The 16,080-nt window shown below is 47.8% G+C and overlaps 1 protein-coding gene across 1 annotated transcript in view; it reads left to right on the top strand.

Annotated features, from left to right (window-relative positions):
- HABP4 (hyaluronan binding protein 4) overlaps positions 1-16,080 on the top strand; it is a gene marked incomplete at its 3' end in the record, with an annotated part of 81,867 nt that overhangs the window by 18,882 nt on the left and 46,905 nt on the right. Inside the window, exons 3-4 of the mRNA XM_082244903.1 lie at positions 8,314-8,467; positions 8,956-9,105. Coding sequence (XP_082101029.1) covers positions 8,314-8,467; positions 8,956-9,105 — 304 coding nt within the window. The remainder of the gene's footprint in view (positions 1-8,313; positions 8,468-8,955; positions 9,106-16,080) is intronic.

The raw sequence follows: 16,080 nt of genomic DNA, 5'->3' as shown, positions 1-16,080 counted from the left end.
AAGAAAAGCAAGCTCGCTCTGCAGATGTACAGTTCGTAGTCCAACTACTACCCCACAGGGCAGTAGTGCAAACAAACCACCTGGCAATGCAAGTAGAGGGACAGTCTGCAATTGATAAAAAGGCTGTGTATGAATGTTACTACCTTTTTAAATTCTGACTCTGAATTCATTTTCTAGGCTGGCGGGATTTTTTTTTTTTTTTTTTTGGGGGGGGTGTGGGTGTGTGTGTGTGTGTGTGGGTGTGTGTTCACAATGGTAGCAAGGACTACTGCTCTCTTCTGAAAAGCACCTGTGCTCGGGCAGCTTTTCAGAGGAATTTGACAGGTGTTTAGGAGGCAGTGTATCTGCTCCTCACTGTCTGTTTTTAACCCCTAAATGCAGCTCTACCATGCTGCATGCAGTTATGGGGGCAGTTGCAGCAAGGCCCCATTCACCTGAATGGTTTAGCGGGCAGTAGTGCCCACGGAACGTGACAAGGGATTGAATTATGGATGCAGTATATGTACGAGCAGTCCCTACAGGCATAACCACACCCACTCTGCTACAGCCCTCAGTTTGTTTCTGCCTAGTTTAGGAGTAGGACCTACTTCTCTGCTGGGACTTCAGTCTTTTATTTATTTATTTTTTTGGAACCTTTTTGTAATTTTTCTTTGTTAAAGGAGAACTACAAGCAACAGCCGGCTGGCTTTCGGACTGGATTTACTAGATCCTTAAGGTCTCCCAGCCTGGGCAGCGAGCGTGCGCAGGTTTTAGTCTAGCACTAGGCCTTGCCACGCCAGAGCCCCGTTAGACGGGACGCTGGGACACGAACAACCTGGGACGCCTTGAGTAGTCTGATCGGAGCGGTGCCCACCTGATATCATGGTATAGTAAGTGTCCCCCCCCCCCCCCCCCCCCCATTCTCTGGCGGTCTTGGGGTGGACATGGGCCTCCTCCATGGAACAGTCAGACCCTTGCTTCCCCTGGCCTCTCGGGGTGTACCAGGCTCCCCCCCCCCCCCGTAGGTTCCTGCCCCTGGGGGGGGCAGATATTGCGGCCGTTCCGTGGGGATGGCTGTTCTGGTGGGGTCTCCTTCTGGGGACCCTCCGATGCCTTTGGTCTGCTGAACCTCCCCCCCCCCCCCTCTGGGGGTCCTGGAGACCGCATGGTGTGCCATTTTGCTGTAGAATTTTTTTTTTTGCTCTGCATTCCATGTTAAATGTTTCTTCCTTGCAATGCATGGGCAGTTTTTTTTTCTTAGCTCCCTATAGCAATGCATGGGGTGGCCATTTTCTTCCAGTCCATGATCGCTGGACAGCAAAGGGAGACACTAAAGACTCTAGGAATGATCCAGGTGCTTTTCTATTTCCTTGTTGTGTTAGTTTCTTTATGCTGCACAGAATGTTCCTGAAAGCTTCCTGACTGGTTTGGTAATGCTTTTGGGGTCCCTTCTAGGTAGTCCTCAGTCATGTTGCTGACAGACTGTGTTAGGCTGGGACTGGCTAGTGCAGCAGTGCGATCGTGTTTTTGCGACTTTTTTTATTAGTGATATTGCATCTTTTTATTTTCAGTGTAAATGGAGTCCCAGGACAAAATTTCACCTGCAGACCCACCCCCTCAGTGTGGCTGCGGGACCCTCTGGATCGCAGCCCCTATCTGCTTTTTACAGCATTTTTGGAAAGCCTGGTGTCAAAAGTGGATTTACTTTTAAAAAAAGCGCCCTTTGCCTTCACCTCCCTCTGTAGTATCTTCAGATTCTGAGGCAGATATGGCCGCCACAGATGCACCCCTACCTTGGTGGATCTGTGTCATCGCATTCTGATGGCGAAATGGAGTGTGGGCCAGCGTCTTGTGTTGGCCACAATTAAGGGCCAGGTCTCTGCACTGGCTATTTTTTTTCCAGCGCCCTGTGGTGTCTAATTCCTTCATTCGCACCTTTTATTCAAGGTGTGCGTCACCTGGCTCCTCCTAGAAGGGAGCCCTTACCTCCATGGGACTTGAACTTGGTTCTGTCCAAGTTGCAGCGTCCCCTTTTGAAAACATCAGGGAACTTTAGTTACCCATGCTATCTAAGAAGGTTGCGTTCCTTGTAGCGATCACTTCTGCTCGCAGAGTGTCAGAGTTGGCGGCGTTGTCATGCCGCTCCCCTTACCTGGTGGTTCATAGGGATAAGGTGGTCTTGCGACCTAATCCGTCCTTTTTGCCAAAGGTGGTTTCGGAATTCCACCTGAATGAGGACATTGTTTTGCCTTTGCTTTGTGCGAATCCTAAGCATCCAAAAGAGGTTGCCCTGCATTCCTTGGATGTTTTCTGGGCAATCAGGGTTTACGTGTCGACTGAATCCTTTAGAAAAACGGATTCTCTCTGTCCTTCCTGAGGGACCTCGGAAGGGTATGGCTGCGTCTGCAGCAACCATTGCCAAATGGATCAGACAGACCATTGTACAGGCCGATTCGTTGCGGCAACGGGTTCCTCCCTTCCCTGTCAAGGCACACTCTACCAGGTCGGTGAGTACGTCCTGGGCCTATCGGCATCAGGCTTCGGTGGCCCAGGTGTGCAAGGCTGCGACTTGGTCGTCGGTGCACACTTTCTCAAAGTTCTACAACATTGATGTTCTGGCATTAGCTGATGCATCCTTTGGCCGCAAAGTTCTCTGTGCGGCAGTTCCATAGGGAACCCTGGTTTTGTACGGGTCCCTAGCTGTTAGGTGTTTTCCCCTTGGTTATTTGTTTTCCTGGGTTGTTGCTCATGTTGAGCCCTTTTTTGTTACCCAGGTTACCTTCTTGTACATGCAAGGTTCCTTTCTCTGATGTGGGTATTGCTTTGCTTTTCTGGCGGTTGCGTTGCCCACCCCTCATTTCTACACTGCTTTGGGACATCCCCCATAAGTGAAGACTGTGTGAATGGGTGGCCACTGTCGGACGTAAGAACTGAATTTTTGTAAAATCTTACCGTAAAATTCCTTTCTCTGAGTCCTCCGACAGTTGCCGCCCCGCCCTTTTTTTTTTTTTTTTTTTTTTTTTTTTTTTTTTTTTTTTTGGGGTCTTTTTTATACACTTTCACTGCTTGCGACCAAAACTGATTTGGGATGGCTATTGCAGGGGGGTATTGGACTAGGACAGCCCCATGGTTGTGAATATGTAGATTTATTCTTTTACAAGTCTTATGCCTAGAAACTCCTCCTGTGGAGATGGAAGTCAATACCCCATAAGTGAAGACTGTGTGAATGGGCGGTGACTGTCGGAGGACTCAAAGGAATTTTACAAAATTCAGTTTTCTCTGATGTTGACGGATACAGCACCCACCCCTCTATTGAGTTCGGTTATAGTTCTTTTGACACTGTTTGCAACAAAACTGAGTGCCTATAGCAGGAAGTGGGAGTATATCCCCTGGGACTGTCCCATAGGTTTGGTAAAGCTTTTTCCTGCCTAGTGTCCTACTCCTGTAGGGGGCAGCATAACCCAATGGTTAAGATTCTGGCTCAGTGTCCATCCGTAACATCAGAAGGATTGTACGGTAAGACCAAAATTTTCCTGCTGTTGGAGCTGATAACTCTAGATGCTACTGTGCAACCCTGGAGTTTTCCATCTAGTATAATTTTAAAAAAGTGTGGGGGGGGGGGGTCCCCCTTGAGTCCCTCACTCTGTCCCTACCGCAATTTTGTTGTAGCCTCTGTATGCCTATACATGGCAGCCATGTTTGTGTAGTCCAGCAGCCATTTTCTTGTGGTTTGTCATTGCAAATAGCGGTGACAGTGGAGACCTGTGGAAGCCCCTCCTTATCCCCTGGTGTTGACTCCTGGATCATTTAGCTTCCTGATCGCCACACTTGTAGTGCAGATTCTCCTGATGGTTACAGATGCCTCTCTGTTCATGGTGAGTCTGGTGGGGTCCTCTCCATCTGCTGAGGATCGCTCTGTGCCTGGCAACTAGGTGGTGCTGCCAGGGCTATGGGGGGTTGTCCCTTTAGCGGTGTTACTTTTTGTGGGGTCCCCATAGTGACTCATGGAGGCTGTGGGGCCCTTCTAGTCCCAACCATCCATGCACTGACAGTAGTCCTAGAGTCCCTTCTGTCCCAGGTGGAGGCAGGTTGCAGGCGACAGGCTAGCAAAAAGCCCTCTCAATCTGATTTGGCACCACGGACATGGGTCACTCTTCTGGGTCTGCGACCACATGCCTGGAATCCTCTTGATAGTGAGGATGATTCCACCACGTCAGTACATTAAAAGGTGGTGGATGCACTGACAGTATCTGTGCGTGAGACCCTGAAGATGGAGGATGCAGCTGAAGCTGCGATGGAGGTTCAGGTACCCTTTGGCACACTCACGCCCTCCAGAGCGGCAAAAGTGTTTACTTTTTCTGCCTATTTTGACAGAATGGTCGCTAGAGTGGTCCCCGTAGGGTTTCAATCGCTTTACCAGGCATTACACCTACGAGGCGTCCCTTCTTAAAGTGGACTGTTCTTCACAAAAGTGTTGGCTCCGATGCTAGCCTTGCTACACCAACCGGGGATTGTGGTACTGGGCTACTTGGAGAATCTCTTCTGCGAGCAGTCTCCCTCTGCCCTGATGGATGACCTGGAGATCACAATACGAACTCTGGGAGTTTGGCTGGATTCTGAATTTTCAGAAGTCTGCCCTGGTTCCGTCCACAAAGCTGGACTATTCGGGCTGGGCCGGACTCGACCATAGCCAGAGTGCTCATTCCTCTCGACAAAACTCCAGAAAATCCCAGACTGCAATTTGTCTCCTGTTGTCCAGCAGATGGTCATCACTCTGGACTTGCATGCGGATGCTGGGCCTGATAGTATCTACCTTTTTTGAGATGGTTTCGTTTTGCACAGATCAATACGCAGTCCCTGCAAAGGGAGATTCTGACTAAGTGGGACAAGACTCCCCAGTCTCTGGACAATACGATCCTGCTGAGTCTGGGAACAAATCAAGTCCCTGAAATGGTGGCTTCACGCTTTGGCTGGGGAAATTCTTCCTCCCCTTGTATTGGACCGTAGTCCCCACGGATGCCAGCCTGTCCCGCTTTGGAGGCGTCCTCAGTAAGCGTTCTGCTCGGGATCTGGATGCTGGAAGAGTCCGGACTAACGAATGTCTTGGAACTCCAAGCAATCAGACTGGATCATTGAACGGATTGTCCTCGAATGCCCAGTGCGCATTCAATCGGACAATGCCATGGCTTATGTCAATGACCAAGGGGCACAAGTGCCCTGGTGGCTCTGGAGGTAGCTGGCATTCTAAGGTGGCTAGAATGATTGATTGGTTCCAGTCCATTCGGCAGTACACATTCCAGGGGTGGAAAATTGGCAGGTGGCTTACCTCAGTCAGCAGGCATTAGAGCATGGGAAATGGTCCCTTCATCCGAAGGTGCTTAATCAGCTGCGTCTCTGGTGGGGCACCTCTGAGGTGGATCTGTTGGCGTCTCGGCTCAACAGGTTCAGAGATTTGTGGCTCGGTCAAGGGGTACATTGGTGGGTGCTACAGACGGGCTGGTGGCTCTCTGGGGTCAGTATCGTCTGATCTACACCTTACCCCCCCCCCTCCCCCTCAAGCTTCTGCCTAGACTCCTCCTCCTACGCAGTATCAAAGCAGAAGGGATTCTGGCCATCTTGGTGGCCCGAGACTGGCGTCGCGGGCTCAGTACGCTGATCCAGTGCAGCTGGTGGCTGACATTCCTTGGAAGCTTCCTCTTTGGAAGGATCTGCTGTCCCAAGGACCTGATCTTGCATCCTGCTTTTACAGTTGCTGGCTTTAGCACCTGGCGTTCAACAGCCAAGCTGTCAAAGGATAGGTTTGTATGAATCGGTGATTCCTACATTAAAAGCTAGGAAATTTTACTTCTAGTAAGATCTACCATTTGTATGTGGAAAACTTCAATTGCATGGTGTGAGTCTTTTGGGGTTCCTCCTCGGTGGCTTGAATCTTAACATTCCTTCAACAGGGGGTTGAACAGAAATTGGCCTGGAGTACCATCAAAGGCCAGGTATCTGCCTTGGCGGTTTTTTCCAACTACCTTTTCAGCTCGACAGAAGCCTCCCTTTGAAAATATTTGGGAGATTCCCCTGCTTACACTATCCCAGAAGATGGCCTTTTTGGTGGCGATTACCTCTGCACGCGGTGTGTTGGAACTGGTGGCATTATCCTGCCCACCTTATCTGGTGATTCAGAGGATAAGGTGGTCTCTGACTTTCATTTGAATGAAGACATTGTGTTGCTTTCCCTGTGTCCCAGGCTTAAACAGCCAAAAATAAATTTTGCCTTGGACGTGGTCTGGGCAATTAGGGTGTATCTGGCAGCTAGAGAGTCTTAACTTCCTGAAGACTCCATATTTGTGGTCACGAATGGACCTGTCAAACGGCTGTCCACTTCCTCTGCGGCCGTTTCCAGGTGGATCAGACGGAGGTCCATGTCTATTCCATCAGGGGTCAGGTTCCTCCTTTCCCTGTCAAGGCGCACTCTACTAAGGCACTTGGTGCTTCCTGCCTTCTGCCATCAAGCGTCAGTGCCGCAGGTTTGCAAGGTGGCCACCTGGTCATCAGTGTACACTTTATAAAACCTTGTAAAAGTGGATGTTGGCATCTGTGGATGCTTCCTTTGGCCGCAAGGTTTTGCAGGCTATTTAGGAGGACCTGATCCTCTTGGGACTTTTTTTTTTTTTTTTTTTTCCCCAGGTGGGCTCCAGTTGTTTTTGTTGAGCCCCTGTTGCCTGGTTGGCTAATGTTTTAGCCTTGGGAATTTTTTGCAGTTTCCCACTACTTTGGGACATCCCAATAGTTAAGAATGACAGGAACTTGTGTCCCATTAATGACCTTCAGAGAAATGGATTTTGTGGTAAGTAAAAAAAAAAAAAAAATGGGTTTTTGAAACATTTGTCCTTGTGGGACCTTAAAACTTGGTCTGGTATGGCTTTTTTTTTCCCCCTCAGATTCCCTTGTCGCTACTTTTGCGTGCGGTTGCCTTTTTGGAATCCATTATCTGTGGCGTGAAGGCTTTTTATGCAAGGAACCTCTCTAGGTTCTGGATAGTAACACAGCTAATGTGGTTTGGGTATTTCACACCCACCTCCTGAAGTGACTGAGCAGCTCACAACAGACTAGCTGTGAGTAAGGCTTTGTAAACAACTCATTTGGTTTCTGCTTTTTATACTTGACCACTTGATCAAAATTAACGTTTTATGCCCTTCAGCATTGGCTTTTTGAAGTGGGTTGGGGCTGAGAGACCGACATCACCTGCTGCACCCGTCAAATGAGGCATACAGTTAGGTTGTGGTTTTAATAGCAAACTGTTTTCCTTAGACACCATCTGTAGCTGCTGACTCTCACCATTGGGGCACTTCCCTGTCCAGGCATCCAGCAGTGTCTTCACCTGAGCCGATTCTGAAGGGGGAGGGGGGGGGGGGGTCCTGGGGCTGAACTTCCAGGTCGCCTTACTGCAGCAAACGGAGCTGAAAGTGGGAACCTGTCAAATCCAGGTCCCCCCCCCCCCCCCCCCAAAAAAAAGGTGCCAAATGTGGAGGTGGGGAGGCAGCAGAAGTAGAGGCCCCCCTTTTTCTTTAAGGGGGGGGGGACTTTATATACTGCACCAGTCTGCCAGGGGGCTCTGCAGGTACACTGGCAGCTGTGGGTGGGAACATGGGGCAATGCTCAGCTGTGGAAAGAATTAAGATCAACAGCCAGGGCTCAGTGAGGAAAGTCCTCTCATGCCAAGCTCAGCTGCTGTCCTGCCCACTCCGTCCCCTGACTTCACAGGTCGGATGCTGGTGGTGCCGCCGCCACCCGCACTGCTCCCCCCTCACTCTCTCACTAGGCCCTGCTCTGAGCCGCAATCCAGTCTAAATGTGTCGGGGGGGGGGGGGGGGGTTCAGGCAGGCACATTATGCAGACCAACAGTGAGAATAGGCTGACAAGAGCCCGAGCCATGGCGCCAGGACGTCCATTCTAGTCACCATGGCATTTGTCGAGCCCTGGTATGTGTATCTGCTAGATAAGGCCAAAAATTACCCAATGACAAATCTTGGCATTTAAACTTCTGTGCTGTTCGGTGGTGCAGCATACAGAACTCCCACTCCTCTTATGCTATAAAAGTGTAGGGGTGTTGTCCCGTCCCACACTGCTCCTCTTTTAGATACTATGGCTAGTGAGTGTTATCACCTTAGGGCAGGAGTGTTACTGGCAGTATCGCTCGGTGAAAATTGAGGAATAAAATCCTGCAAAGAACTTAATGCAGCTACTAAATCAGAGGCCTGATAGGTTGCAATATTGCATGTTTGTTCTTGGGTTTAGAAATGTTTTTAAGTGTCTAACTAGTTGATCTCCCCCCCCCTCTAGACCAGAAGCGTGCTCCAAAACAAACTTTGCAGAAGGTAACTCAGAATGAAAACAACGGTGCTGAAGTGAAAGTGGACCGAACAGAACGCAGAATGGCATTCAGGGAATTTCGTCCAAATATCATTGAAAAACCCATGGATTACAGCACTGACAAGTATGTCAAATTTCTTAAAAGGAAGGGGTGGTGTTTTTTCTGTACTTTCATTTGTTTTGAGGTGCAACTGGTAAGCTTATTTTAGCCGCTTAAGAAGCTTTAGTCTAGTATGTCTTCCATGCCTAGTAGAGCCAGTTGAGGTGGAAGACTACAAAGGCAGCCCTAAAATTTGAAAACCAAAAGCTCCACTTTATTTTAAGCCACTAGGCAGAGCTGTCCTATCTGGAAACTTTGGCATCAGTAGACCTTCTCCATTAATCTCACCTGTGGTAGGGTGTAGACTCAAAATGCTCGTCTGTCCTTCTGGAAATGCTGGTTGCCTGGCAACTATAATTTACCATTTTACATTTGAACAAGCTTTAACTCCAAACCACCTGTGTGGGTTTATTTATTTTTTTCTCCTAGGTGTGCAATACCACTGCATAGATGTCTTACTTTTTTTTTCTTCCCCCCCCCCCCCCCCATTTTCTCTTTTACCAAACGTTAAGCTATGAGAAAGAAAGGCAAGTCAGAAATTGGGTTACAAACCAGAGAGGGGGCTCACGTGGCAGAGGAAGAGGTGGCTTCCCAAGGAACATGGAGAATGAAAACCAAAGAGGCAGGCGCGAGTTTGATAGACACAGCGGAAGTGACCGGGCGTAAGTATGCTCTAAAACCCGATTTAAGTTCCCGAATAAAGACAACATTACAGTAGTGACCGCCTAGCAACCAATCAGTGAGCAGTACCTCCCCTGCTCTCCATCCAGCTTCCTGCCGCTCTCCTTAACAGGAGAGCAGCGGAGGCTGGAGAGGTGAGAGCCATGGTCACGATCCACCCGTGGCCCCCCCCCCCCCCCCCCCCCCCCAGTGGTCGATCGCAATCGATGTCTTCAAACCCCAGTCTGCTTTGAAATCTTTGGCTGGGAAAAACCTTGTTGATGCAGTATAGTATAACTACCGTGTCTTGTTACTGTGCTCAGTCTTGCCATGGTGTATGACCTGTGACAGAACAGTCTTCCTCGCCCAGTTTTAAGCCTCCTACAGTTTCAGTTGATGACTGTCTCAGCCTACATATAAAATGGAGGATTAGCACCTGCTTGGTATAAAATTAGTCATACACCTGGTGATTCTAACCCTACAAAATCCCTGACTGCTTCTAACCCTACAAAATCCCTGACTGTGCAAGTGTCAATTTTCTTATGTTCTGACTGTGCAGCTACCTTCAGGTGACTGGACACGGAGGGGGGGGGGGGGGGGAAGAGAGAGAGAGAGGTGGACGTTTTTTCCTTTTTTTTTTTTTTTTTTTTTTTTTTTTTTTTTTTATATAACCATTCTCCCTCCCAGCTAGCATTATGGTGTAATGACCCTTTTCTCCCCACTCAGAAGCTAACCTTCTGTGAAGGTTTTTTTTTTTTTTTTTCTGTCTTATGTAGATAATGCTCTTCAAAGTTGATATTTCTATCAATGGGCTGTATGATGGCCACTTTGGCTTTTGGATCGACTCCTCATAAGAACTTTTTTTGGGGGGGGGGGGGGAGAGACTGCACCTGGTGGAGGATGTGGGCCTGTCTCGTGAATTTGCTTTGAGCTGGATTCTGCTGTGCTCCCCTTGGCTGCAGGGTGCTTTTACGGGGTTGTGGTCTGCGTGGTGTTTAGCCTGGCCCCTGAGGAGCACTGCAGGGGTATGCTGATTATGGAGGGTGGGGGGTGGTGGTTAACTTACACTGTTATGCTGCTGCCTATTGTTATGCTGCTGCCTATTGTTATGCTGCTGCCTATTGTTATGCTGCTTGCAGAATTAAAGCGCTTTAGGGCTGAAACAACTAATCGACGAAATCGATAATAATCGATAATTACAATCGTTGTCAACGATTGTCATTATCGATTAGTTGCTCCGTCGATTAGTTGTGCTGCTTTCCCCGACTGTCAGCGAGCTCCGTCTTCTCTGTGAAGCTGCAGCGTGCACACACTGTCTCTCTCTCTCACAGCACGGCTTCCGTGACCTCCCCCCTCCCTCCTCCTTTCCTCTCCGCCCATTTCCTGACGTCAGTGAGGGAGTGAGTCATATCGAGGTCAGGGAGAAAAGAAACAGTCACTTCAGAAGAGGGGCCCGGGCATCTGCAGGAAAGGAGAGTCGGCTGTACTGCCTTGTGACTCCAGGCTGTGGAACCCCCTTTCTTTCTGTGTGTCAGGGACAGCTGCAGAGTCTCTCTCTGCATTTGCTATGAAATCGTTACTGCTGGCCAGGTCCTGAAACTCCCCCTCCCCTCCCCCTGTAATCGGCAGTGTTATCTATTGCAAAGAAGAAAGATCGAGGAGATAGGAAACTCTCTGCCTGCTCCACCTCCTCCCTGAGTCCTGAGCTCTGCTCTGCCAACCTCCACACCGTTCTCTGTGTGCAGACACTGTAACCTGCAGTGGTTGTAGGGCCTGAATAAAGAAGTCATTCTGCTGGAAGGGTGTAAGTGGGAATGTAGCTGCAGAAAGCTGAGAGAAGGGGGGAAATGTGCCAGCTGCAGGTAGACACTGGCCACCACTGCAGTGCTGGAGCTAGGGGCCAGTGAATACACCTGACCAGACATTTCTATTTGGCACCCCTGAGGTCCCATTCACATCGTAGTGGGAATGCATGTTCCTACACTAATTTTTTTTTAAGCTTGTTTTTCACACATAAGGCAGGCTATTTATTTAAATGGACAGCGCTACATTTGACAAATGCACCATAGAAGCTCTAGAACATTTTAAGGCATCCTAATTTTAAGTTTGCCACATTCTGCTAACTGTTTTTGGGGTGCCATTAACAATTAATGGCACCACAAGCACTATGCGAGTTTTGCAGTGCAGGGCCCTGTCAGGTAGGCTGTACGGGGCCCCGTGGTTTCTAACAGCAGCCCTGCCTGTACATACAAAGCAGCCCGCCAAAAAATAGAATAAAAGCTTATCCAGATAAAAGAGTAAATATTCCTTATAAAGTGCAATATTATAATAGAAAAATAAGTGATTAAAATCGTCCATATAGCACATATGGGGGTCTTTCTATGCTCCCTATTTCATATCTATGGCTGACATGGACGTTTTTATTCACTTATTTTTCTATTATAATATTGCACCTTATAAGGAATATTAACTTTTATCTAGATAAGCGTTTATTATATTATTTACAGTATATAGGAGCTTAATTTAAAAAAAAAAAAAAAAAAAAAAAGTTTTGGTATAAGTGCCGGTTCACACTTGTGCGGTTTGCGAGATCGCATGTAATTCGGAGCGCACTGCTCCTAAATTACATGCGATCTCATGTGCGGATGCGAGTTCAACTATACACTTTGTATGGCTGAATTCGCAGCGCATCCGCAGCAAACTCGCACATGAGGCTTTTTTTGAGCCGCCTCAGAGTCGGATCGCACAGTGGTTCACACTTGTGCGATCCGATTCTGTGCGAACTTGCAGATCGCACTGCAATATGCGATCGCAACTGGGGGTGTCGTTAACATTTAATTTACACCCCCTGCGTATCACATATGGCAGTGTGAACTGCCAAATGTGCAGATGCGATGGCCTTAGGCTCGGTTCACATTTGTGCGATGCGGGAATGCTGCGAATATGCAGCGTGTTCCCGCATCGCATCCGCACATCCGGCAGTTCACACTTCTGGCAGTTCACACGCAGGGGGTGTCAATTAAAAGTTAACGACACCCCCAATTGCATATTGCAGTGCGATCTGCAAGTTCGCACAGAATCGGATCGCACTAGTGTGAACCACTGTGCGATCCGATTCCGGCTCAAAAAAAAGCCTCATGTGCGAGTTTGCTGCGGATGCGCTGCGAATTCAGCCATACAAAGTGTATGGCTGAACTCGCATGTAATTTAGGAGCAGTGCGCTCTGAATTACATGCGATCTCGCAAACCGCACAAGTGTGAACCGGCACTAACACTCTGTTTGTTCATTATTATTTTAAATAAATGAAAAAAAGGCATATTGAGTTTTTTTATGATTTTATCCGATTAATCGATTAATCGAAAAAATAATCGGCAACTAATCGATTATTAAAATAATCGTTAGTTGCAGCCCTAAAGCGCTTTTTGTGTCTAGGGTGCTTTTTGTAGATTTCCTCTTTGACTAGGTTTGTACTGCTGTCCACCCTTCTGGTGGTCCCTTCAGAAACTAGGATGGTCAGGGTTAAAATTAAAAAAAAAAAAATGTTTTTACCATTTTCGCACTCCACCTGCACCTAGATGTGGCGCTTTAGTGTCTATGTGCATCCCCCCTGGGGGGTGGGGGGGTGCCTTGCACAGCCTGAGCACCTTCTGTGCCTGTGCTGTCTCAATTGAGTTACTCTGCCTGTGTCTTTCCCCTTTGCAGATGGGCCTATTTACTGGCAACCTCCCTTAACGCTTTTTTAATGAGCACATATTTTAGTGGTTGTTCCGAAATCCCTAGGTTTCTGCAGCCTACAAGTGCTTTGTACTCTGGCACCCTCCTCCTGCTCGTTTGCTATGTAGGTTGTGGATGCTGCTTTGAGGTAAACTTCACAGGCATGGCTTATCACAAGTGTGGGGAAGAAGGGTCCGATTAGCTTTCTTGCTTAGGCTCAGCTTTAAGCTTCCTTGGGGGTGGTAGTACAGCTGGTTCATGGCCCTAGTACCTATTTGTTGGTTTGCCCCCACCCTGGCTCTGCGGCCTTTTGGTCAGTCATGCCAACTTCTGCTTTTCATTCCAAGGAAGATTTTTTTTTTTTTTTTTTTTTTTTTCTCTGCCACAATCTCAGAATGGTTTTTCTCCTCTGACCTTCCAGGACAGCAACACCTGAGATGAGGCTCCTCCCTACAGAAAACGCCAGTTTACAGCTGTTTAAAAAGCCCCACCTTTCCCCTTCTCCCTCAGTATTGATTGATTTTTTTTTTTTTTTCTCCCACAGCAAAACATTATTTTTTCTTTTGTTCATTGACTGGGACAGCTCCTGATCTTCATAGCCGTTGTGTCCTACAGAAGTAGGACACTCCGAACAATCCTGGTCAGGCAACCCGAGAGCGGGCTTCTCAAGACTTGCAGACAGGGCTCCTTTTGCATTAAGGTGCGCCATCACCCTTATGCACAGTGGTGGCATCTCTGCGTCGGATCTTCTTGCCTCTATCAACCTAAAGGATGTTTATAGAAAGGCTTCACATTCTGATATGTGCCGGTCACCAATGCTTCCTCCTCTTTGCAGTGGGAGAAGAGCATTATCAGTTTGTGGTGTTCCCATTTGGTCTCGCGGGTCTTCACAAAAGTGCTAGCTATGTTACACCAACTGGGGGTCGTGGTACTGGGCTACTTGGATGACCTTCTTCTGCGAGTATCCTTCTCTAGCGGAAAACCTGGAGATCGTCATGCGAACTCTGCGGGAGTGAGCCCTTCACTTCCCTGTCAGTGGACATACCCGCCTGACAGGAAAGTGAAAGGCTCACTTGGTTATAGCTATTAGCGGTGTGAGAGTTCATACAGTCGTAGTGACATCAATGAGAGGCAGGCCGCCGACCAGAGGTGGGATTTTTTAAACCTGTGCTGCGCCCCCCCCTTCCTTGCATCGGCCATTAATTTCGGCACCTTTGACCCATTTTCGTACGAAATTGGATAGGCCTATTTTTGCCCGAAAATTTCCGTGCACCACTAGCCTTTTCCTACCTGGGGGTGGGCCGGGCCTCTACCTCCTCTGGATTGCGCCATGGTGACTAAGGGTTTGGTTTGAGACCTTAAAAGCTCTGTGGTGCAACCAAAATTTTTGTCCGAAAACGGGTCAAATATGCCGAAAATTAATACAAAAAGCACAGAACAGCGCTCTGTGCAGACAAGGACAAAACCGAAGTAAGCCGTCCATCACAGGAGGAGAGGTGCCGGCTGTCTCCTGTGATTGTCCGGGTCCCGAGCGGAGCTGTGATGCGAAAGGGGAAGATGACAGAATAAGGCAGCGTCACCCGGAAGCTGGTGGGCGCACAACGCATTTCTGAGCATGCGCCAAGTCAACGGACATGCGTGCTCTTTCCTCAGCTTCCCAGATAGGATTATCCTCAGGCCAGATCCTTTATATCTGCCCAAAGTAGATAGGACACAAGAGATAACCTTGCCATCCTTTTGTGATAACCCTAAGATTGAGGGGGGGGGGGGGGGGAATTTCATTGTTGAGATGCCTCCTCGCCTATTTAGAGGACCAAATAGTTTAGGAAATCTAATCTTTTGATCCTCTCTGGACCAGGGAAGGGACTTCAAGCATCTAAGCCTTCAGCCTCTAGGTGGATTTGACAGGCCATTGCTGTGTCATAGATGTCAGGTATTCTTCTACCAGCAAAGTTGAAAGCACATTCAACCAGAGCCCTGGCGACAACCTGGGCTGAGCAAGCAGGAGCCTCCTGGGAATAGATGCACAGCCACCCCTTGTGGACCAGTTGGGACAATTACTTTTTTTACAACTGAGGGGCAAGGGTGGGGCATTTTAAGCAGCTGTAAACTGATTGTGTTTCCTGTAGGGAGGAGCCTCTAATCTCAAGTGTTGCCGTCCTGGAAGGCTTGTAGAAACACTTTGGTTTTTTTGCCACTATCCGATTCATAGGCAGAATTTGTTCTTGAGGCCATTGCAGGGGGTCACAGCTGTGCCCCTTTTGACTTCCACTCCTCAATTTAGTCTTTTATTTTGCCCTAAGCCAGAAAGAGCCAGAGGAATAAGTGACACTGTAGGTGGACCGTTGCCTTTTTGAAGCGTTGGCTCAGTATGACAACCCTTCTACAAATGAAGCAAATTACCATGGAAGTTGACCCATGCCCCAAAATTATTAGCAAAAACAGATGCAGAGAAAGTAGGGGTTTACAAGGCCAATTGGGAGAAGGAAGACCAAATAAACAAACAACTAAAAATAAATCAGTTTATTGATAACATGTAAAATATGTGTATAAATGAGGGATACAAAAGGAAAGAAATCCCTCATATATTCACCAATGAATTAAAAACAGCACAAATATGTTCCCTATCATGGGGAAAAAAAGTCGGACATAAGTCTGACATTCGGTTTGAAGGTCCCAATGAGCCAAAGCGTTTCGCATAAGGCTTCGTCAGGGCCAGAGACCGAGCAATACCGATATTTCTCGCTGCGTGTAAGGATAATATTGGCAGGGTGGAAGACCAAGTCCCTATGACACAGTATATATTTATGGTGACGGCTGTGAATGTTGAACAGTATTTATGATCATTCCTCAATCGGGTGGTATTATTCCACAGTATCGTTATGGCATTACTATAATGTATACCTCTATGTAGATTTATCTTATTTCCAGAAACCAAGAAATGGTAGTGGAGCTCATTAACTCAACCACTGCTTTAAATCCTCCTTGTTACAGGATAGAGGGTATGCCAGACGATAAGGGTAATCTGGCAGGACCTATGGAGGACTACTAGTATTAACGATATATCTGTTGGTCATGAATGGTAATCATGGCTTGGGATGGTCCATAACCTGAACCATTCACTATCCTGCCTCAATATCCCTCTGGACAATTTTAAGTATACTCCCCTTATCGTCTGGCATATCCTGTAACAAGGTGTGTTTTTTTTTTTTTTTTTTTTTTTTTTTTTTTTCCCATGCGCTATAATCAAAAGCGACAAACA

This window comes from Pelophylax lessonae (genome assembly GCF_965119305.1).
Source record: "Pelophylax lessonae genome assembly, chromosome: 1".
NCBI lineage: Eukaryota > Metazoa > Chordata > Amphibia > Anura > Ranidae > Pelophylax > Pelophylax lessonae.
This window is presented reverse-complemented; position numbering and strand designations above follow the sequence as displayed.